Consider the following 23,219-nt stretch of genomic DNA (forward strand, 5'->3'; position numbering starts at 1 on the left):
CATGAACAATGAAAATAACTCTGACACGGGTAAGCAGCATTGCTCCCTCTCTCCCGTCTCCTTTATGTACCAAAATATATTATGTTATAGTTTTTTCATTGTTAATGCTTTTGTGCAATTACGGGGCTTAGTATGTTGGTGATATATATGAACTGTTATAATTTTTTAACTTGTAACTGATTATGAATCTGCATGAATAAAACGTATCAAATGTTAAATTAATTTTCATTCATTTTTCATATTTGTATACATGTGATATACGGTTATTTTACTGTTTTACTGTACCGCGATAGTCCAATTGCCCCCATGTCTTCAAGGCAGCCTGGTTGGGGACCAGGCTCCGTACCCCCTATTTCTAGATTTCTGGATGATGGTACAAGCTTCTTCAATCCCTATCCTTAGTAACTTATTATAGAGAACACACCCATCTTCTTATGTTGGTATTGAGGTGGTTAAGATATGTTTCTATGCACATGTACTGACCATTGGCATGCTCAGTCTCCTACTGTTTGCTCTTACCATTCTATAGACTTTCACCACACTAACACCTGGTTCTGTGCCCCGGATGACACTGTGAATTGTGTTTATGTAAGATATGTACAAAATTTATCATTGCAGCAAAGCATGTGGAATTTGACAATAAACACTTTATTCATATTTTTTCAGTTTACTTGTGGTTGTATTAAACACTCAACTTTTTTTTCGTTTTTATTTCAAATAATATTTTTTTTTATATTTCATAAATACAGAAAATAACAGGTGGAATGCTTCAGCAGTGTGAAGTCACATTGTAGAGTATAAGAATGCTGGATCTGCAAAGTAACCTGAAACATAGTCTCAATCTCTTTCACTTCCTAGACAACCATTTGTGTACTATCATCCATTACAAACTTTTTTTAAAAGCAATATTTGTCTTAATTAATTTCTTCAGTGATGCCTTTACATCCTTGTTTCGTAGACTGTACACCAATGGGTTTAACATGGGTGTAATATTGGTATAGAGTATGGTGAAGACTTGTTCCAAGGTGAGGGAGTGATCTGATGATGGCTTTAGATACACTGATGAAGCTGTCCCATAATACATAATGAGGACAGTGAGGTGGGATGAACAAGTTGAGAAGGCTTTTTTCCTGCCTTCTGCAGATTTAATTTTCAAAATAACACTAATAATCTTTATATAAGATGCTAGGCTGCATAGGAATGGTACAAGTCCAAAGAACAAAACCTCTATCCCTAATACGGCATAAAATATTTCAGTATCACCACATGCTATCTTAGTCATGGCTTTGGCATCGCAGAAGAATTGTTGGATAATGTTGGAACCACAGAAGGACATATGTGCAGCAGACTTTGTAAATAGTAAAGAGTTTAAAAAAGATAAAATCCAGGTGCCAACTGTTATCAGGGTACAGTTTTTCCAGCTCAAAATCTGATGATAATGTAAGGGGTTACATATGGCAACATAACGATCATATGCCATTATAAACAACAAGATTTCTTCAATACTAGCCACAGTAATGAAGAAGAACATTTGTGTGAAGCATTGCATGGAGGACATGGTAAAATTCCCAGATAATATCATATCCAGCAGTTTGGGTATAATAATTGTTGTGTAGCAAATATCGACAAATGACAAATTTGAAAGAAATAGGTAAAGAGGAGTGTGTAGAAATCGTTCCAAGTATGTGGCCATAATAATAGTAATGTTTATTATTATTCCCAAACAATAAATTAGAAAAAAAACACTGAAAGTCCACCATTTGTCTGCTGGATTGTTTGAAAACAACAAAAGTTTGAAATATTTTATAGCAGTACGATTTTCCATTTCCTTTTAACTTGATCCTAAAAAAAGCATGTTATATAATAAGTATACATAAATAGCAATACGGAGACATTAATGGAAGTGGCAGCAGAGGGGCCTAAACATCACCCCAGTGGGGTGATTTCTTCTATGACCCTCTGAGAGTCTGCAGGAACACCATTTAAAGGCACTGGCAGTGTAATCAGCCACAAGCATTGCTGGCTTTTTGTAATTAAAAGGTCCAGTCTTATGAGGACCTCCAAGGCCAAAGATGGCTAACATCCTTCAATATGTAGTGGGTTGTAAGGCATAGTGGATGCTAAGATAGTGAAAGTCATTGGGCTCCAGACACTTCTTGGATGTAAAAGAGGTTTTATTTCTTTTGACAGTCATTTTTGAATTTTTGGTGGAAAGAGCCAGGACACCCTTAAGGGTTATAGATTCAATTGGCAGGCTCTGAGATTTTCAATAGGAGTACAGCCACGCAGGGAAAGGCCCCAGCAAGGCACCAGTTATGCACATGCAGGAATGCTGTCTCCTATGGCAACAGTCCTTTAACAGTTCCTAACTCAAACTTAACAGTTCTTTCAGCTCCACTACAACTGCCTTTTGTATTTGTTAAACCCTGAGCTCCTGGTCTCTCACTAGACCCTCTAATTCACTGACTCTGAATCCCTTGAGCTCCTCCAAGGTTGGCGGTGGTATCTACCCCAAACCTCACCCACGCTTCCCTGCTGGGTCCCTAGCTTGGCACTCCAGATACTTCTCAAGCTTCACCCCTGCTGACCGGCGAGGTCCCTGGCTTGACTCACAAGGCTGCCCTGCAATCATCTCCTCTGTGGGTTGGGTCCCTGACTTGATCACTGCCTGAATTGCCTGATTTTCCACCATGCCCATTCAGTGAGAATATGGTTCCAGTACTTTCTTCAGTCACTCGCTGTTGTCCCTGGTAAAGGTAGCTCGTCCCTTTGTGGCAACAGATTCCCTTGTACCTCTGACCAATCACAGGTTCTCTGACCGAAAGAACCGTCCCTTTCGGTTGGACTGCAAGATTCAGTCCCAACCCTGAGCTGCCCTCTTACTTCTGGATAGACCCTCACACAGCCTGCCAGCCAGACACCCCCAAGATAGGCCCAATCTCTGGCCTAGCAGCCCGGGTCATATGACACATGTCCACCCAGACAGCCGTCCAGGTGGCAAAGAATCGCAATCACCTGTTCTCACCCGAACATATAGGTTCTCCCAGCAGGCCCTTGACCTGCTGGGAGAAATCCCCTGCCCATTGATAGAGATACCCCATATACCCATAACCTGACCTTGGGTTGCCCTTCTCATATCTAGAACCACCAAGTTCCCGGCCACCTAGTGGTAGAAGAGAAAAGTGCAACATGGCCAAACTTAGGGAGAAATCAATAGATCTATATCAATCAACCAAGATGACTATTCTTGGCATGTACATTTCTGAGGAGCTCCCTGACTAAACCCCAGGGTACAACATCTTCCCCCTGCCCAAGAAACTACATCTCAGAGTTTGAAAAAATATATAATTTTAGTTCTCAAGCCTGAAAGCAAATGTCCTGGCAAAACTGGGATGGGGGGGGGGGGGCGGGGGAAGGACAGGATAACAATAGAATAACATATGTTGCGTGCCACATGAATAAACATTGGTATCACATGAAAAGCAGGTAGTCATGTATGACATTCAAGTATCAAAAATAGTTATATACCTTTTAAAAGTAAGTAAATGAGAATTCTATCACCTAACTATCTATCTACTATATACAGTCATAACAAATATAGGGTTAGCCTTGTTATCCGGCTAGCAACACCTGAAAGAGAGAAATCAAATAATGCAAAGGCATCCTACCCTATAATAACAGTGCAATATGTACACTGTGATTTGAACTGATCTCCAGCCGAGGGCAGCATGGAAATATAAAAACATCCTATACATGTCTACATTATTTACATCTGAAAAGCAAGTCCCCTTCTCATCGAGAATGCCACCCCCTTTCCTGATAAGCATAGAACTATAACTTCAGCGACGCTTTAAGCACTTCAGCCCCGGGAAGATTTTACCCCCTTCCAGATCAGAGCACGTTTTGTGATTTGGCACTGCTTCGCTTTAACTGATAATTGTGCGGTCGTGCGACGTTGCACCCAAATAAAATTGATGTGCTTTTTTTTCCCACAAATAGAGCTTTCTTTTGGTGGTATTTAATTACCTCTGTGATTTTTATTTTTTTTGCTATAAACAAAAAAGCGCGATAATTTTGAAAAAAAGCTATATTATTTACTTTTTGCTATAATAAATATCCCCCAAAAATATATAAAAATACAATCATTTTCCTCAGATTAGGCCGATATGTAATCTTCTACATATTTTTGGTAAAAAAAAATTGCAATAAGCGTATATTGATTGGTTTGCGCAAAAGTTATAGCGTCTACAAAATAGGGGATAGTTTTATGGCATTTTTATTATTATTTTTATTAGTAATGGCGGTGGTCTGCCATTTTTATTATGACTGCGACATTATGGTGGACTCATTTTTGGGACCATTGTCATTTATACAGTGAGGAGTGCTATAAAAATGCACTGATTACTGTGTAAATGACACTGGCAGGGAAGGGGTTAACCGCCAAGGGGTGATGAAGGGGTTAAGTGTGTCCTAGGGAGTGATTCTAACTGTGGGGGGGATAAGCTACCATTGAAATGACAGTTATCACTGCTCCCGATGACGGGGAGCAGTGATGAGTCATGAGGCAGAATGGGGAAATGCCTTGTTTACATAGTTGTCCATTCTGCGGCTCCGTAACACGATTGCCGGGAGACACACTCCATGTGTGATTTGAGGCTAGGACGGAGGTTCACCTTCTAGAAGGACAATGACCCCAAACACACTGCTAAAGCAACACTTGAGCAGTTTAAGTGGAAACATGTAAATGTGTTGGAATGGCCTAATTTCAATCCAATAGAAAATTTGTGGTCGGACTTAAAGATTGCTGTTCACAAACGCAAACCATCCAACTTGAAGGAGCTGGAGCAGTTTTGCAAGGAGGAATGGGCAAAAATCCCAGTGGTAAGATATGGCAAGCTCATAGAGACTTATCCAAAGCGACTTGGAGCTGTGATAGCCACAAAAGGTGGCTCTACAAAGTATTGACTTTAGGGGGGTGAATAGTTATGCACATTGACTTTTTCTGTTATTTTGTCCTATTTTTTGTTGGCTTAAAAAAAATAAAAAATAAAATCTTCAAAGTTGTGGGCATGTTCTGTAAATGAAATGATGCAAATCCTTAAACAATCCATGTTAATTCCAGGCTGTGAGGCAACAAAACACGAAAAATGGCAAGGGGGGGAATACTTTTGCAAGGCACTGTATTTTGCTTTTTGCTCACATTGTAGAACTGAATTAGAAATTGGGCAATTGTCTACATTTCCGTGAGGTTACTACAAATACACCTTCAGTTTTAAGAAAATGGTTATGTGAAAAAACACAGGTTCATGGAAAAAATATACAGTGGTGTGAAAAAGTGTTTGCCCCCATTCCTCATTTCCGGTTCCTTTGCATGTTTGTCACACTTAAGTGTTTCGGAACATCAAACCAATTTAAACAATAGTCAAGGACAACACAAGTAAACACAAAATGCAATTTGTAAATGAAGGTGTTTATTATTAAAGGTGAAAAAAATCCAAACCATCATGGCCCTGTGTGAAAAAGTGATTGCCCCCTAAACCTAATAACTGGTTGGGCCACCCTTAGCAGCAACAACTGCAACCAAGCGTTTGCGATAACGTGCAATGAGGCTTTTACAGCGTCCTGGAGGAATTTTGGCCCACTCATCTTTGCAGAATTGTCCTAATTCAGTTACATTAGAGGGTTTTCGAGCATGAACGGCCTTTTTAAGGTCATACCAACATCTCAATAGGATTCAGGTCAGGACTTTGGCTAGGCCACTCCAAAGTCTTCATTTTGTTTTTCTTCAGCCATTCGGTGGTGGACTTGCTGGTGTGTTTAGGATCATTGTCCTGCTGCAGAACCCAAGTTCGTTTCAGCTTGAGTACATGAACAGATGGTCGGACATTCTCCTTCAGGATCTCTTGGTAGACAGCAGAATTCATAGTTCCTTTTATCACGGCAAGTCTTCCAGGTCCTGAAGCAGCAAAACAGCCCCAGACCATCACACTACCACCACCATATTTTACTGTTGGTATAATGTTCTTTTTATGAAATGCAGTGTTCCTTCTACGCCAGATATACTTGGACACACACCTTCCAAAGAGTTCCACTTTTGTCTCATCGGCCCACAGAATGTTGTCCCAAAAGTCTTGGGGATAATCAAGATGTGTTGTGGAGAAATTGAGACGAGCTTTGATGTTCTTTTTGCTCAGCAGTGGTTTTCTCCTTGGAACTCTGCCATGCAGGCCATTTTTGCCCAGTCTTTTCCTGATGGTGGAGGCATGAACGCTGACCTTAACTGAGGCAAGTGAGGCCTGCAGTTCCTTGGACGTTGTTGTGGGGTCTTTTGTGACCTCTTGGATGAGTCGTCGCTGCGCTCTTGGGGTAATTTTGGGCGGCCGGCCACTCCTGGGAAGGTTCACCACTGTTCCATGTCTTCGCCATTTGTGGATAATGGCCCTCACTGTGGTTCGCTGGATTCCCAAAGCTTTGGAAATGGCTTTATAACCCTTTCCAGACTGATAGATCTCAATTACTTTCTTTCTCAATTGTTCCTGAATTTCTTTGGGTCTCGGCATGATGTGTAGCTTTTAGGCTGGGTTCACACTGCTGCGGGGGGAGATCCGGATGTGATTCGCACCGCAAATCACATCCGATCTCCGTAGCGATGCGAGTTCAGCCATACAGATAGTATGGCTGAATTCGCAGCGCTCCCGCAGCAAACTCGCACGGGACCCTTTTTTTGGTCCGCAACAGAATCGGATCGCATGGGGGTTCACACCATGCGATCCGATTCCTGTGCGAGTCGGCAGATCGCACTGCGATATGCGGACGGATCTGGGGGTGTCATTAACATAACATTGACACTCCCAGCCGTCCGCATAGGGCAGTGTGAACTGCCGGCGGGAGTAATGCGATGCGGGAAAACGCCGCGGATTCGCGGCATTCCCGCATCGCAGCGGTGTGAACCCAGCCTTAAGGATGTTCTGGTGGACCTTACTGTGTCAAGCAGCTCCTATTTAAGTGATGTCTTGATTGTGAACAGGTGTGGCAATAATCAGGCCTGGGTGTGGCTAGAGAAATTGAACTCAGGTGTGGACAACCACAGTTATAGTATGTTTTAACAAGGGGGGCAATCACTTTTTCACACAGGGCCATGATGGTTTGGATTTTTTTTTCACCTTTAATAATAAACACCTTCATTTACAAATTGCATTTTGTGTTTACTTGTGTTGTCCTTGACTATTGTTTAAATTGGTTTGATGTTCCGAAACACTTAAGTGTGACAAACATGCAAAGGAACAGGAAATGAGGAAGGGGGCAAACACTTTTCACACCACTGTAAATGTCTTGTGATTGGAAATTTGAAGTGAATCAAGTTCAATGTAAAATGTGTAGCTTTGATAAATTTAGCAAATGTTTCTATATATGACATATATTTTGATTTTCTGTAACTTAGGATATTTTGGAAGACAAGATGAACGCAAAATTTAGACATTCTTTTTGTATGGGCTGATAAAATATTAAAACAGGATTGCAAGAGAGAGAGAATGTGATGATTTGTTTTTCTGTTCAACAATACATTTTAAAAACAGTGAAAAACAAATAAAAAACAAAAAAATTTAATATGAAACAAAACCAACCAAGACAATAAAAAGCTTAAATAATAGTACAACCTTTTTTATGTTAATTGGTCAAGAAATTGTAATACTAAATTTGATGATATCACCATAAAATCTTCTTCATTTCAGCCAAAAAGAAAATGACAGTAAGGGCCGGTTCACACAGCGAGGCGATGCGAGGCGACACGGCTCGCCTCGCCTCACTCCCGCAAGTCGCCCCCGTTCTGTACAATGGAACCGTTCTGAGAGGAGCGACTCGAGTCGCTCCGACTCAGAAAAAAGGTTCCTGTACTACTTCTGGGTGACTTCGGGGGCGACTTGCATTGACTTCTATACAGAAGTCCTCTGCAAGTCGCCGCTGAGGTCCCCGCAGGTCGCGGCGAGGCAAGTCGGAGACGCCTCGCTGTGTAAACCGGCCCTTAGGCAATGCTCTGTACAGCATTCAAAAGGGGGAATACAATCACATCATTTATATTGTGTTGATGCATACACAAGAGTTCTAATCTGAAAAATCCCTTGTGTCTCGCCCTCCTCTGAGCATATATATCATTTTAATTATCTTGCTTTTGTTTCTTTGTTTTGTTCATTTCAAAGATGATGTATTTCTCTAAAAATGCAATCACAGTTTATTAATGTATCTAGAGCATTATAGTAAACCCAGGATATGTAAAAAGTAATGGAACAAGATTTTTGCATCCGTACAAGAACTTTTTGTTTTGGGTAATTTTGATATATATTTTTTTAACCACTTGAGCTCCAGAAGGTTTTACCCTCTTTGTGACCAGGCCTTTTTTTTACACAAATAGAGCTTTCTTTTGGTGGTATTTGATCATCACTGGTTTTTTTGTTTTTTTTTGTTTTTTTTTCATTATATAAATGAAAAGATCGAAAATTTTGAAAAAAATAAAAAAAAAATTTACTTTCTACTATAAAACATTGAATAAAGAATAAAAAATCGAATTTCTTCAAAAATGTAGGCCAAAATATAATCTTACCACTGGAATTTTTTGCCCATTCCTCCATGCAAAACTGCTCCAGCTCCTTCAAGTTGGATGGTATGCATTTGTGAACAGCAATCTTTAAGTCCAACCACAAATTTTCTATTGGATTGAGGTCTGGGCTTTGGCTAGGCCATTCCAACACATTTACATGTTGCCACTTAAATCGCTCAAGTGTTCCATTAGCAGTGTGTTTGGGGTCATTGTCCTGCTGGAAGGTGAACCTCCGTCCTAGCCTCAAATCACACATGGAGTGTGTCTCCCGGCGATCGCGTTACAGAGCCGCAGAATGGGGAACTATGTAACCAAGGCATTTCCTTGTTCTGCCCTGTGTCATGACAGAGATCTACTGCTCCCTGTCATCGGGAGCAGTGATCACTGTCATGTCAGTGGTACCCCATCCCCCCACAGTTAGAATCACTCCCTAGGACACACTTAACCCCTTCATCACCCCTTGTGGTTAACCCCTTCCCTGCCAGTGTCATTTACACAGTAATCGGGGCATTTTTATAGCACTGATCGCTGTATAAATGACAATGGTCCCAAAAATGTGTCCGTCATAATGTCGCAGTCCCGATAAAAATGGCAGATCACTGCCATTACTAATAAAAATTAAATAATAATAAAAATGCCATAAAACTATCCGCTATTTTGTAGATGCTATAACTTTTGCGCAAACCAATTAATATACGCTTATTTTGATTTATTTTTTATTTTTATTTTCTACCAAAAATATGTAGAAGAATACATATCGGCCTAAACTGAGGGAAAAAATGTATTTTTATATATTTTTGGGGGATATTTATTATAGCAAAAAGTAAAAAATATAGCTTCTTTTTGTATTTTAGAAAGTTACTATTGTCTCTCAATGCTTCAGGTCTGGCCAATATTTTCTTGGTGCTCAACCCCATATTTTCTCACTAGGAGTTTCACAACTTTCTGCAACATATGGTCTTTTCTTGAGTTTGGTTCGAGATAATATGCAAACTTTCCATCATAGCCTTTTTTTCACAATATCTTCACCATATCGACCATCTCTTCTATTTTAGCTTCTGGGCCTTGTGGATTCAGCAGTCCTTAGTCTTCCTATTCTGCAACACAACAGGGATATTCTTTCTATGACATTGTGGTCCAAAATAGGGACCAAAAGAAATAGGGAAAAGACTCATTATAGAGGTGACCTCAGCACAAACGTTCGGTGGTTGATCTTTACTTGATACAATTGATGTCTTTAGAGGAAAATTTCATTAATAAGAAAATGAATCTGTAAAGTGGTAAATAGTGATGGACGAACTTCCGACGGGACGTTTTGCGAACACGGTACGCGAACGCGGCCGAAAGTTCGCGAACCATAACGTTCGCGGCGGGCCCCACTGTCTTCAATGGGAGGCGAACTTTACAAACCTACAGGTCATATTTGCAGCCACAAAATAATTACTAGCTGTGCACACATAGTCCCACCACATGGCCAATGACATAACACATGTATGAGGTGAATCTGGGATCGACAACTACAAGCATTCTTTTTTTATATGTGAAATTGTGACAATTCAGGACTCAGGAGCGCATGAAGGCAATGGAGGAGAGGGAAGGTCAGGGTAGGCAAAGAAGAGGGTTCAGGAGATGATCACCAGCACCGTGATATAGAGCACTGACAACTGCACTGTGATAGAGAGCACTGACATCAGCACCGTGACAAAAAACACTGACATTAGCACCATGATAGCGTGATCTGACACCAGCACCGTGATAGAGAGCACTGACATCAGCAGCGTGACATAAAGCACTGACACCAGCACCGTGATATACAGCACTGACACCAGCACCGAGATAGAGAGCACTAACAGCAGCACTGATACCAGCAACTTGCTGCTGGGCCCCAAAAATATGACACCGCTCAACCTCTTCAAACAGGAGGGTACGGGCATATAGTACGGTGTGCTTTTTTTGTACAAGGAAGTGAGCCAAATGAAGAAAGAAGGTCTGTGTGCTCGATTAAAAAAAATTGTTTATAGACATATACATGGTCTACTGGTCACATATGTTCAATTCCTCCGAGATCCATGCCTCATTCATTTTTAGAAATGTGAAGTAGTTAACACTGTCGTGAGCTAGGCGAGTACGCTTATCGGTCACGATCCCCCCTGCTGCGCTGAACGTCCTTTCGGACAGGACACTGGACGATTGCAAATTGGGCAAGCTCTAGCCAGAGGTCAAGCTTGCCCACCCAGTAGTCCAGGGGTTCATCACTCCTCAGAGCGTCCACATCGGCCGTTAACTCGATGTAGTCGGACACCTGTTGGTCTAGGCGTTCCCTGATGCTGGATCTGGATGACACCTGTCAATGGGTCGGCTGAAAGAATGACCTCTGTCATGGTTACGCAATAGTTTGTCTGCTTACCTGTTCCCATGTGTTCATCTAGAGACCAGACGACCCTCACCTGTCTGCTTTTGTAATCCATCCTCTGGCATGGCTCGACCCTAGCTCATATCAGTGAGCTCTATATTACCTGTGCACTGCAGGCCAGCCCTGCTGATCAACCATTGTGTGTTAGCTTCCTGTTACCTGCCGTGTGCTCTTCTGTTGTTCCATTACCGACTTTGGCGTCTCCTTGACTATTCCCGTCTGCTTGTGGTCCCGACCTTGGCTTTGTCCCTCACTATCCCTATCCTCCTGTTGCCTACTGTGGGTGTGAGCTGGAGGACCCTGGGGGTCGTGACCTGGAGCCAGTTGCAGCCAAGTCCATCCTCACCACTAGAGGCGCTGGTGAACACCTGCTGGCTCTTAGACTCCGCGACCCAGGGAATCTTACGCTCTAACCCCAGTGGGATCTGTCCCCCGTCTGCAGCAGTCAGCCGTAGGGTCCATAACCTTGCGGTGCACTCCTGATCCCTACGGTGTGCATCTGTCACCTCGCCTCAAGGTGACCTGACAACATCATATCAGAAGTCACCAACACATCTTCAAACTGGCCTCTTCTTGCAGGCGCTGTTGGATTGGTACCCGCAACTCCTTCTCTGGAAGTGGGAATTGCTCCTCTGCCAGCGCACGCAAAGCAGAATGCAGCATTTCTCGAAGCAAGGCCTGGAAGTGCTCCATTCTGACAGCCCTCTGTGATGGCGGTAACATTTCCGCCATTTTGTGTTTGTACCGGGGGTCTAAGTATGTTGCCACCCAGTACTGGTCCTTGACCCCTATGCTTTTTATACGGGGGTCCCTGTTAAAACACTGGAGCATGAAGGCCCCCATTTGCACTAAACTGGAAGTGGTGTGGTGGCCTGGCTCCTGCTCATCATCCAGGATAATGTCGTCCTCTTCATTCTCCTCTCCCCATCCACGCACAACAACAGGGATCCCAGAAAGGTTTAAAGCATGCTCTTCTTGCTCCTCCTCATCCGCCCCGGCACCATCCTCCTCTGACTCCTCTTCAGACTCCTGTTGTTGACTTGTCTCAGATAGAGTAGCCCCCCCTGGGAATTCATCCAGCAATGCAACCTCATCTTCCCGCTCCTGCTCCTCCACAGCTTGATCAATGACACAACGCAATGCACGCTCCATAAAAAGGCATAAGGTACCATGTCACTGATGGCGCCATGGCTGCGACTGACCAGTTTGGTGATCTCCTCAAATGGCCGCAGAAGTCTGCATGCATCGCGCATGAGCAGCCACTACCGTGGTGAAAAAAACCCCAGCTCCCCAGAACCTGTTCTGCCGCAGAGTTCATACAGGTAGACGTTAACTGCACGTTTCTGCTGGAGCAGCCTATCAAGCATATAGAAGGTTGAGTTCCATCGCGTCGGGCAATCACAAATAAGATGTCTGACCGGCAGATTGTGTCGCCGCTGAATGTCAGCAAGGTGACCCATGGCCGTGTAAGATCTTCTGAAATGGGCCGAGATTTTCCTTGCCTGCCGCAAGATGTCCTGGACCCCAGGGTATTTGACAGCTAATCACTGCACAACCAAGTTTAAGATGTGTTGCATGCATGGCACGTGCGTAATTTTGCCCTGTTTCAATGCACTAAGCAGATTGGCACTGTTGTCACACACCACTTTACCAACTGTCAAATTGAGCGGTGTTAGCCACTGATCTGCCTGTGAACGCAAAGCTGAAAGGAGTGCCGGGCCAGTGTGGCTCTTGGCTTCCAGGCACAACAGAAGAAGCACGGCATGGCAACGTCTCACCTGGCATGTCGAATACGTTCTGGGGAGCTTGGGCGGCGCAGAGGAAGAGACGCTAGCAGCGGAAAAGGAGGAGTCAGCCGAGGAGGAGAGGGAGGAGGATGGAGTAGGAGGAGGACGAGAAGAGCCAGGCCTGCATGCAATCCGTGGTGGTAAAACCAAATCTACACGGGTGCCACGGGTTACATGCTTGTTGGCCGTCAGAAGGTTCACCCAGTGGGCAGTAAAAGTGATATACCTTCCCTGCCCGTGTTTGCTAGACCACGTGTCTGTGGTCATATGTATTTTGGCACCGACACTGTGTGCCAGAGATACATTCACTTGCCGCTGAACATGGCCATATAGCTCTGGGATGCCCTTCTCTGAGAAATACTTCCTTCCTGGGACCTTCCATTGTGGTGTTCCAATGGCCACAAATTTTCGAAAGGCATCCGAGTCCACCAGTTTATATGGCAGTAGTTGGCGGGCTATCAGTTCTGACAAGCCAGCCGTCAACCGTTGGGCAAGAGGGTTATCCAGCGTCATCATTTTTTTACACTCGAACATTAGGCCCACGGAAGCCTGCCTTTTTGCAGAAAAACATGAGCTTGGCGTGATGGAAGGTGGAGTGGAGGACAATTGTCAGGAGAGAGGAGAAGAAGTAGAAGACGAGGCTGGACGGTGAGAGCCTGGAGTGTGGCTTTGTCAAGGACCTGGAGTGTGGCTTTGTGTGTTCAGTTGCTCCCACTGGGCTCGGTGATGGTAGCTCATGTGCCTTCTTAAGGCAGTCGTCCCTAGGTGAGTGTTGGGCTTACCGCGACTAATGCGTTGACTGCAAAGATTGCAGATGGCAACACTATTGTCAACAGCGGACACGTTAAAAAAAGCCCACACTGCGGAGCCATGTGCCGGCGTCCTGGGAGCGCCAGATGTGACCGTACATGGTCGATGCCTCGCTCCTGATAAATTAGCAGTCTGCTTTGTCCCTCCTGTGCAATGTAAGTTATTCCTGCTTCTCCTCCCTATCTGCTGGTCCATATCTCCCTCTGAGCTCCCCTCCTCTTCCTCTCTTGTGGGCACCCACGTGACAACACTAGACACGTCATCATCGACGTCACCTTCCCCACCGCTATAAGTAGAGATCTCGGAGTAGGCAGCAACACCGGGGACCAACCTCCTCCTTGGGCTGATCTGGGTACTGTCGTCAGACTGCTGAGTGGCGGTTGTTGGTACCTCCTCTTCCTGATCCAATGCCAAGAGTGGCTGCGCATCAGAAATGTCTTGATATGGATCGGAAAATAATTCCTGTGACTCAAGCGGAAGGCATGTGGTGGTGGTGGTGGTGTTGTTGGTGGTAGTGTTTTTGGGGGTGCACATAGCAGAGAGTGAAGAAGAGGGTGCAGATTGAGAGGATGAGGAGGGTGCAGAAGAGTAAGGCTAAGTGAGCCACTCAACCAAGTCTGGTGCTTCCTTTGACGTAATCGCACGCACCTTCTGCAATTTCCCACTTTGGCTCAAGCCTGTTGCTCCTGCCCTTCCCAGTGGCGTAACTAGAACCTTCAGGGCCCCGATGCAAGAAACCATAAAGGGCCCCCCTGAACCCCAGCCAGGGCCCTTCCCTCTGAGTCCGGCGATGGAACTCCAGGGCATGGTCACAGGTATGACCTTTGTGAGCCCTGTAGTTCCACCACTGGCATCAGTAGTTTTTTTTATTATTTATTGTTTTTATTTTTAGGTGCCCCATTGGGGGACTGTCCCTAGGCAGGATGGGGTCTCCGTCCCCAGAAGAGATGAGGTCCTTTTCTCTAGGGCAGATGAAGTTACTGCCCCAGGTGAGAAGGGGCCCCTATCCCCAGGGGAGATGGGGATCCCTGTCCCCACGTGAGAAGGGGCCCTTGTCCCCAGGGGGAGATCGAGGGGGTATGTAATGGTGTGTCTGGCTGGGGAGAAGAGACAGCAATTCATGGAGCAGGAGAGGGGTACTCTGAGGAGCCGGCCGAGGACACAGGTCATGCGGGGAATGCACAACTTAAGAGCAGCCAGTGCGATAGTCGAGCATGGAGCTCTGCTAGTCACCCTCTACCTCCAGCCACCCGTGTGCATGGTGCACTGGTACACCTAGCTGCCTATGCTGCTGCCGGCCATATGTAGAGGGGGCTGAATGGGCCCCCTGCAGCACAGGGCCCAGCTGCGGTCACGACTGCTGCATCCCCTATAGTTACGCCCCTGGCCCTACCCCTACCACCCCTGCGGAAGGGCCTGCCTCTTCCTCTGCCTGTCATTTTTTAAATGACCCTGTGACAAAACTCTCTAGAGAATTGCAGTATGTATGTGGAAGAAGGTATATAACACCCCGCTTCAATCTGTTGTTATTGGGGGCCACTGGTCTATCAGACCAGTTACAATACTTTTTTTTTGGATTGCGTTTGTCTCTCTTTGTAGTATCGCTGCAGAACCGCTCAGCAGTCACAATGCTGCACAGTGGAAACGCACTATACTATGCTTTCTATATGTGCAAGTATTTTATACGTGTATTACACAACTATATACTGCACACCAAATAGTACACCTATACCAGTCCTTAAGGACCTTTGTTTAACTAGTAGCTAGGGATTAGCAGACTGAACCTCACTCAACCCTATATACTGTACTACGCTATACCGACACCAGTCCTTATAAGGACCTTTGTGGAACTAGTAGGTTATGATTAGCAGACTGTACCTCACTCAACCCTATATACTGTACTACGCTATACCATACCAGTCCTTATAAGGACCTTTGTGGGACTAGTAGCTAGTGATTAGCAGACTGTACCTCAGTCCCTATACTGATAAAGGACTGCTGCAGAATAGGGCAGCAGTCAGCAGTAGTGCACCTCAACCCTATATATTGTGGACCTATACCAGTCCTTAAGGATTAGCAGACTGTACCTCACTCAACCCTATATACTGTACTACGCTATACCTTACCAGTCCTTATAAGGACCTTTGTGGAACTAGTAGGTTGTGATTAGCAGACTGTACCTCAGTCCCTATATGGATAAAGGACTGCTGCAGCATAAGGGCAGCAGTCAAGTATAATATTCTTTCTATATTTGGAAGAAAGAATATTATACGTGTACAACCCTATACCATACCAGTCCTGAAAAGGACCTTTGTGGACCTAATAGTAACAGCTAACGATTAAACTGACTGTCCCTCACTGCTACACACAGCGTCCTGTCTGTCCCTCTGTACACTGACAAAACACAGGCTGCTGCAACAATGACTTGAATAGCAGTGCACTCAAACCTATATCCTGTACTACACCATACCAGTCCTGAAAAGGACTTTTGTGGACCTAATAGTAACAGCTAATGATTAAACTGACTGTCCCTCTCTGCTACACACAGTGCCCTGTCTGTCCCTCTCTGCACTGACAAAAGACAATCTGCTGCAACAATCACTTGAATAGCAGTGCCTCAAACCTATATCCTGAACTACACTTACACCATACCAGTCCTTAAAAGGACTTTCGTGGACCTAATAGCTAGCGATTTGGGTCACTGCAGTCTCTCCCTGCTCCACACAGCAACCTCTCCCTATAGCAGTGTTTCTCAAATCCAGTCCTCAGGCCCCCCCAACAGGTCACGTTTTCAGGATTTCCCTCAGATGAAACGGCTGTGGTAATTGCTAAGGCAGTGAAACTGATCAAATCACCTGTGAAAAATAATGGAAAACCTGAAAACATGACCTGTTGGGGGGGCCTGAGGACTGGATTTGAGAAACACTGCCCTATAGTGACAGAAGAAAGAATGTAAAATGGCCGCCGGATCGGGTCCATTTATAAGTTAGGGGGAATGTCCAATTGTCCACGTGCTGTAATGTCTCATTTGGCTGTCCTGTACCCCATGATGGATGTGTCATCATAGGTCAAAGTTATTTTACACAGTAAACACGTCGGGCGAACAGCAGCAATAGTCCGCCGATCGGGCGAATCCCGAACAGCCGAAATTCATCGCGAACCGACCGCCGGGCAAACAGTTCGGCCATCCCTAGTGGTAAATATGCAACTACATTGATATATATATTAAACAAAGTCAAGTGAGCACTGTATGATAGATTAGCAGTAGACATGTGCATTCATTTTCGTCCGAATGCATTTTCATCCGAATTTCAGGTATTTGCTATAACGAAAGTACAGAAACCGAAAAATGAAAGATCCAACATAAATAAATGCTTTATTTTTGTTTATATCGTTCGATATAGAATAGGAGATTTGACATGACTCTGACAATAACAATCTGTATCTATTGAACCTGTGGTGGAATGTGCCTAACCTTACCTCTATTAGTCCAAGATTATATAGAGAAAAGATTAGACAGAGAGAAAATATTCGACGTAGAGAGAAAATATTCGACGTAGAGAGAAAATATTCGACGTAGAGAGAAAAGATTTGACAGAGAGAAAATATTCTGGAATTGGGTGGGGGAACTAAAATAAAAATAATGATGATTATGGGTGTTATTGGCTGATTGTAACCAAAGAGGAGGAGCAGTAAAATAGCTAGAACTAAGTACACACATACAGCCAACTTACTATCACTTATGATTGCTAGCAGAGAAACACAGACACTGAATCATTTCAGAAGACAGTCAATCTCATTTGAATTGTCACTTGTCAGAGAACCCGAATTATTATTAAGCATAAGCACAGCAGCAGAACAATGGTGAAGCAAGCTACAGTTCAACTTAGCTTTTTCCTAATAATCTGCTGCAGGAACGCGGTTCCCTTTGCAGGACCAGAGCCGCCCGAGGCTCTAGCACAGTCTGCTAGCTGCGTTGTTTTCACAGAGCTGACATCGGAAGAGCAGCACAGTGATGCACGGAGGGCAGGGGCTGGCTCAGTTAACTGATTGGTTAATAGAACTGCTCTGCATTCTATCAACCAATCAGTTAACTGGGACAGGTCCCGCCCTCTGTCCATCCCTTTGCTGCACTTCCGATGTCATCTGCTGTGTCCTGTGTAAGGTAAGACAGGGAAGAGGGGGCTGTTATGAAGGAGGGAGGGGGAAAGTATCAGAAACTGAAAGGAATGAGGAGAGGTGATATAAAAGGGAGGCAGGGCAGGAATGTGAAGGGGGGTTCTACAAAGGGGGTGAGGACAGGAATGTAAAGGAGGTGCCATAAAGGGGCTGAGGACAGGTTTAAATTTTAAAACTAGCTACTTGGTCATCTTCCGTACTATGTCGCATTCGCAGTCTGGTCATCTCCTGTAGTCGCATTCGCAGTCTGGTCATCTCCTGTAGTCGCATTCGCAGTCTGGTCATCTCCTGTAGTCGCATTCGCAGTCTGGTCATCTCCTGTAGTCGCATTCGCTGTCTGGTCATCTCCTGTAGTCGCATTCGCAGTCTGATCATCTCCTGTAGTCGCATTCACAGTCTGATCATCTCCTGTAGTCGCATTCGCGGTCTGGTCATCTCCTGTAGTCGCATTCGCAGTCTGGTCATCTCCTGTAGTCGCATTCGCAGTCTGGTCATCTCCTGTAGTCTCATTCCCGGTCTGGTCATCTCCTGTAGTCGCATTCGCAGTCTGGTCATCTCCTGTAGTCGCATTCGCAGTCTGGTCATCTCCTGTAGTCGCATTCGCAGTCTGGTCATCTCCTGTAGTCTCATTCCCGGTCTGGTCATCTCCTGTACTATGTCGCATTCGCAGTCTGGTCATCTCCTGTAGTCGCATTCGCAGTCTGATCATCTCCTGTAGTCGCATTCGCAGTCTGATCATCTCCTGTAGTCGCATTCGCAGTCTGATCATCTCCTGTAGTCGCATTCGCGGTCTGATTATCTCCTGTAGTCGCATTCGCGGTCTGGTCATCTCCTGTAGTCTCATTCCCGGTCTGGTCATCTCCTGTAGTCGCATTCGCAGTCTGGTCATCTCCTGTAGTCGCATTCGCAGTCTGGTCATCTCCTGTAGTCGCATTCGCACTCTGGTCATCTCCTGTAGTCGCATTCGCAGTCTGATCATCTCCTGTAGTCGCATTCGCAGTCTGATCATCTCCTGTAGTCGCATTCGCACTCTGGTCATCTCCTGTAGTCGCATTCGCACTCTGGTCATCTCCTGTAGTCGCATTCGCACTCTGGTCATCTCCTGTAGTCGCATTCGCAGTCTGGTCATCTCCTGTAGTCGCATTCGCAGTCTGGTCATCTCCTGTAGTCGCATTCGCAGTCTGGTCATCTCCTGTAGTCGCATTCGCAGTCTGGTCATCTCCTGTAGTCGCATTCGCAGTCTGGTCATCTCCTGTAGTCGTATTTGCAGTCTGATCATCTCCTGTAGTCGCATTCGCGGTCTGGTCATCTCCTGTAGTCTCATTCCTGGTCTGGTCATCTCCAGGGCTCGAGTCCTGCGGGAACGCGTGGGAACGGCGTCCCCGCACTTTTTTCACAGCAGGAACGCCGTTCCCTTTGCAGGACCAGAGCCGCCCGAGGCTCTAGCACAGTCTGCTAGCTGCGTTGTTTTCACAGAGCTGACATCGGAAGAGCAGCACAGTGATGCACGGAGGGCAGGGGCTGGCTCAGTTAACTGATTGGTTAATAGAACTGCTCTGCATTCTATCAACCAATCAGTTAACTGGGACAGGTCCCGCCCTCTGTCCATCCCTTTGCTGCACTTCCGATGTCATCTGCTGTGTCCTGTGTAAGGTAAGACAGGGAAGAGGGGGCTGTTATGAAGGAGGGAGGGGGAAAGTATCAGAAACTGAAAGGAATGAGGAGAGGTGATATAAAAGGGAGGCAGGGCAGGAATGTGAAGGGGGGTTCTACAAAGGGGGTGAGGACAGGAATGTAAAGGAGGTGCCATAAAGGGGCTGAGGACAGGTTTAAATTTTAAAACTAGCTACTTGGTCATCTTCCGTACTATGTCGCATTCGCAGTCTGGTCATCTCCTGTAGTCGCATTCGCAGTCTGGTCATCTCCTGTAGTCGCATTCGCAGTCTGGTCATCTCCTGTAGTCGCATTCGCAGTCTGGTCATCTCCTGTAGTCGCATTCGCTGTCTGGTCATCTCCTGTAGTCGCATTCGCAGTCTGATCATCTCCTGTAGTCGCATTCACAGTCTGATCATCTCCTGTAGTCGCATTCGCGGTCTGGTCATCTCCTGTAGTCGCATTCGCAGTCTGGTCATCTCCTGTAGTCGCATTCGCAGTCTGGTCATCTCCTGTAGTCTCATTCCCGGTCTGGTCATCTCCTGTAGTCGCATTCGCAGTCTGGTCATCTCCTGTAGTCGCATTCGCAGTCTGGTCATCTCCTGTAGTCGCATTCGCAGTCTGGTCATCTCCTGTAGTCTCATTCCCGGTCTGGTCATCTCCTGTACTATGTCGCATTCGCAGTCTGGTCATCTCCTGTAGTCACATTCGCAGTCTGATCATCTCCTGTAGTCGCATTCGCAGTCTGATCATCTCCTGTAGTCGCATTCGCAGTCTGATCATCTCCTGTAGTCGCATTCGCGGTCTGATTATCTCCTGTAGTCGCATTCGCGGTCTGGTCATCTCCTGTAGTCTCATTCCCGGTCTGGTCATCTCCTGTAGTCGCATTCGCAGTCTGGTCATCTCCTGTAGTCGCATTCGCAGTCTGGTCATCTCCTGTAGTCGCATTCGCACTCTGGTCATCTCCTGTAGTCGCATTCGCAGTCTGATCATCTCCTGTAGTCGCATTCGCACTCTGGTCATCTCCTGTAGTCGCATTCGCACTCTGGTCATCTCCTGTAGTCGCATTCGCACTCTGGTCATCTCCTGTAGTCGCATTCGCAGTCTGGTCATCTCCTGTAGTCGCATTCGCAGTCTGGTCATCTCCTGTAGTCGCATTCGCAGTCTGGTCATCTCCTGTAGTCGCATTCGCAGTCTGGTCATCTCCTGTAGTCGCATTCGCAGTCTGGTCATCTCCTGTAGTCGCATTCGCAGTCTGGTCATCTCCTGTAGTCGTATTTGCAGTCTGATCATCTCCTGTAGTCGCATTCGCGGTCTGGTCATCTCCTGTAGTCTCATTCCTGGTCTGGTCATCTCCAGGGCTCGAGTCCTGCGGGAACGCGTGGGAACGGCGTCCCCGCACTTTTTTCACAGCAGGAACGCCGTTCCCTTTGCAGGACCAGAGCCGCCCGAGGCTCTAGCACAGTCTGCTAGCTGCGTTGTTTTCACAGAGCTGACATCGGAAGAGCAGCACAGTGATGCACGGAGGGCAGGGGCTGGCTCAGTTAACTGATTGGTTAATAGAACTGCTCTGCATTCTATCAACCAATCAGTTAACTGGGACAGGTCCCGCCCTCTGTCCATCCCTTTGCTGCACTTCCGATGTCATCTGCTGTGTCCTGTGTAAGGTAAGACAGGGGAGAGGGGCTGTTATGAAGGAGGGAGGGGGCAAGTATCAGAAACTGAAAGGAATGAGGAGAGGTGATATAAAAGGGAGGCAGGGCAGGAATGTGAAGGGGGGTTCTACAAAGGGGGTGAGGACAGGAATGTAAAGGAGGTGCCATAAAGGGGCTGAGGACAGGTTTAAATTTTAAAACTAGCTACTTGGTCATCTTCCGTACTATGTCGCATTCGCAGTCTGGTCATCTCCTGTAGTCGCATTCGCAGTCTGGTCATCTCCTGTAGTCGCATTCGCAGTCTGGTCATCTCCTGTAGTCGCATTCGCAGTCTGGTCATCTCCTGTAGTCGCATTCGCTGTCTGGTCATCTCCTGTAGTCGCATTCGCAGTCTGATCATCTCCTGTAGTCGCATTCACAGTCTGATCATCTCCTGTACTATGTCGCATTCGCAGTCTGGTCATCTCCTGTAGTCGCATTCGCAGTCTGGTCATCTCTTGTAGCATGTCGCATTTGCAGTCACTGTATTTTATGTGAAATATATATATATATGCATATGAGCGTATCTTTTTTTTTTTTTTTTGGTGGGGGAGTGGATCTTGGGTGGGAGTTCCCACACTTTTTTCCCCAGGACTTGACCCCTGGTGTGAGAACCTTATAGTGATACTAATGTTGCTGCTAGTGTTGTTGTGATAGCCTCAGAGGCTGCTTGTGTTGTGGGCGAGATTTATTATTATAGAATCTTATTACCTGTCTGATCAGCGATCGCTATCACCAGTCCACCAGTTTCTGTTTGAACGACGAGATAATATATATACAGAAACACTTGTAGATGGCTCAGGAATGTCCTCCAATGTCTCCATGTCGCTCTCGCAATGGGTTGTCACCATATTCGTTATTATCAGTCACTCACCTGAGAGACTTAGTCCTTGTACACGTGGGCGGAGATTCCGACGGAATGTGTCCTATTGGACCGTTTTGTCGGATATTCCGACTGTGTGGTATGCATCGGACTATTTCCGTTGGAATATCCGTCGGACCAAATTTTCCAACTTGCTGGAAATATTTTCCTACAAACTGTTCTGATCGGACATACTCCGATCATGTGTAGCCTACTCCGACGGACAAAGTGCCACGCATGCTCCCATTCAAATTCCGACACGGAAGCGCTCGTTCAGGTAAAACTACTGCTCGTAAGCGATATAGCACATTTGTCACGCTGCAATGTTAAAAATTCTTTCATGAAGCGCATTCTCTTGTTCTTTACAATGCTGCAAGAAGGAACTTCTTTTGATGCTCATAGTCACACACACTTCTTCCGAACGTATTTCATGACTCTTTTTTAACCATTTCAGAAATACAATTTTGGATTTTGTCATATCTACACAATTTTAGATTTAGTTTATTCTTTTTTGGGTGCATTTTTTTTTTCCTAAACATCTCCTTTTTTTGTCAGTTTGCTAATTTCTCAATTTTTTAGGTTTTTTTTTGTGTGTTAACTTACCACAACAACATTATTGTATTTTTGATATTTTGTTTTTCTTTTTTAATCTACAGGAGGTTGTTTAGTGTTGGTTCCCCTTGTTATTCATTTCACTTTGTTTTTTTGAAATGTACCTGCCTGCTCACAAATAAACTAGCCTTTTTGAAGTAAAACACATACGCAAGTATTTCTTCAAACAAAAAATACCTTTATTTCATTGTCAGTAACAAATAAAGAGGGAGGCAGCGATGTTGAAACTGGGGAGGTTAGCGAAGCCTTTGGCCCCCAGGGCACACCAACTATTTCAACGCAAAAATTGGTGGCCTGAGGAGTACATATCTGAGGGAGAGAAGTCTGGTCCTGAAGTCCATGAAACCCGGAACAGCAGCAGATGACATCTATGTTGCCAGCTGTGGTACTACAACTCTGGTCTTCCTTCCACGCTTCCTTCCAGGCTGTCGCTGTGGTGCTGGAGGTGTGGCAGAAGGAGGAGGAGGAGCAGGGGCATGGGCCAAACCACACAAGTGTGTTTCTTGTGTCATTTGGCCCAACAGACCCTTGTTGAGGGTGTGTATAATAACCTCCTCACACAAGAGCTGTTGCCCCTGCTCCATTTTATCAAGCTTGCACACAACCAAGGAGG

General features: G+C 45.4%; 1 protein-coding gene across 1 annotated transcript; it reads right to left on the minus strand.

Annotated features, from left to right (window-relative positions):
* Nucleotides 1-681: 681 nt before the first annotated feature.
* LOC143925548 (olfactory receptor 1L4-like) lies at nucleotides 682-7,756 on the minus strand. The gene is made up of 2 exons (XM_077450027.1): nucleotides 7,659-7,756; nucleotides 682-1,842 (listed from the first exon to the last, which is right to left on the minus strand). Exon 2 carries the CDS (start codon nucleotides 1,823-1,825, stop codon nucleotides 884-886), a length of 942 nt encoding a protein of 313 aa, XP_077306153.1. The 5' UTR covers nucleotides 1,826-1,842; nucleotides 7,659-7,756; the 3' UTR covers nucleotides 682-883.
* Nucleotides 7,757-23,219: the final 15,463 nt, after the last annotated feature.

The sequence above is a fragment of the Lithobates pipiens genome, unplaced genomic scaffold, assembly GCF_037356315.1.
Source record: "Lithobates pipiens isolate NorthernLeopardFrog02 unplaced genomic scaffold, aLitPip1_a1.2 Scaffold_22, whole genome shotgun sequence".
Classification (NCBI taxonomy): domain Eukaryota; kingdom Metazoa; phylum Chordata; class Amphibia; order Anura; family Ranidae; genus Lithobates; species Lithobates pipiens.

Coding starts and splice junctions, on each gene's coding strand:
- LOC143925548 (XM_077450027.1), bottom strand. CDS start 1,825: ATGGAAAATCGTACTGCTATAAAATATTTCAAACTTTTGTTGTTTTCA.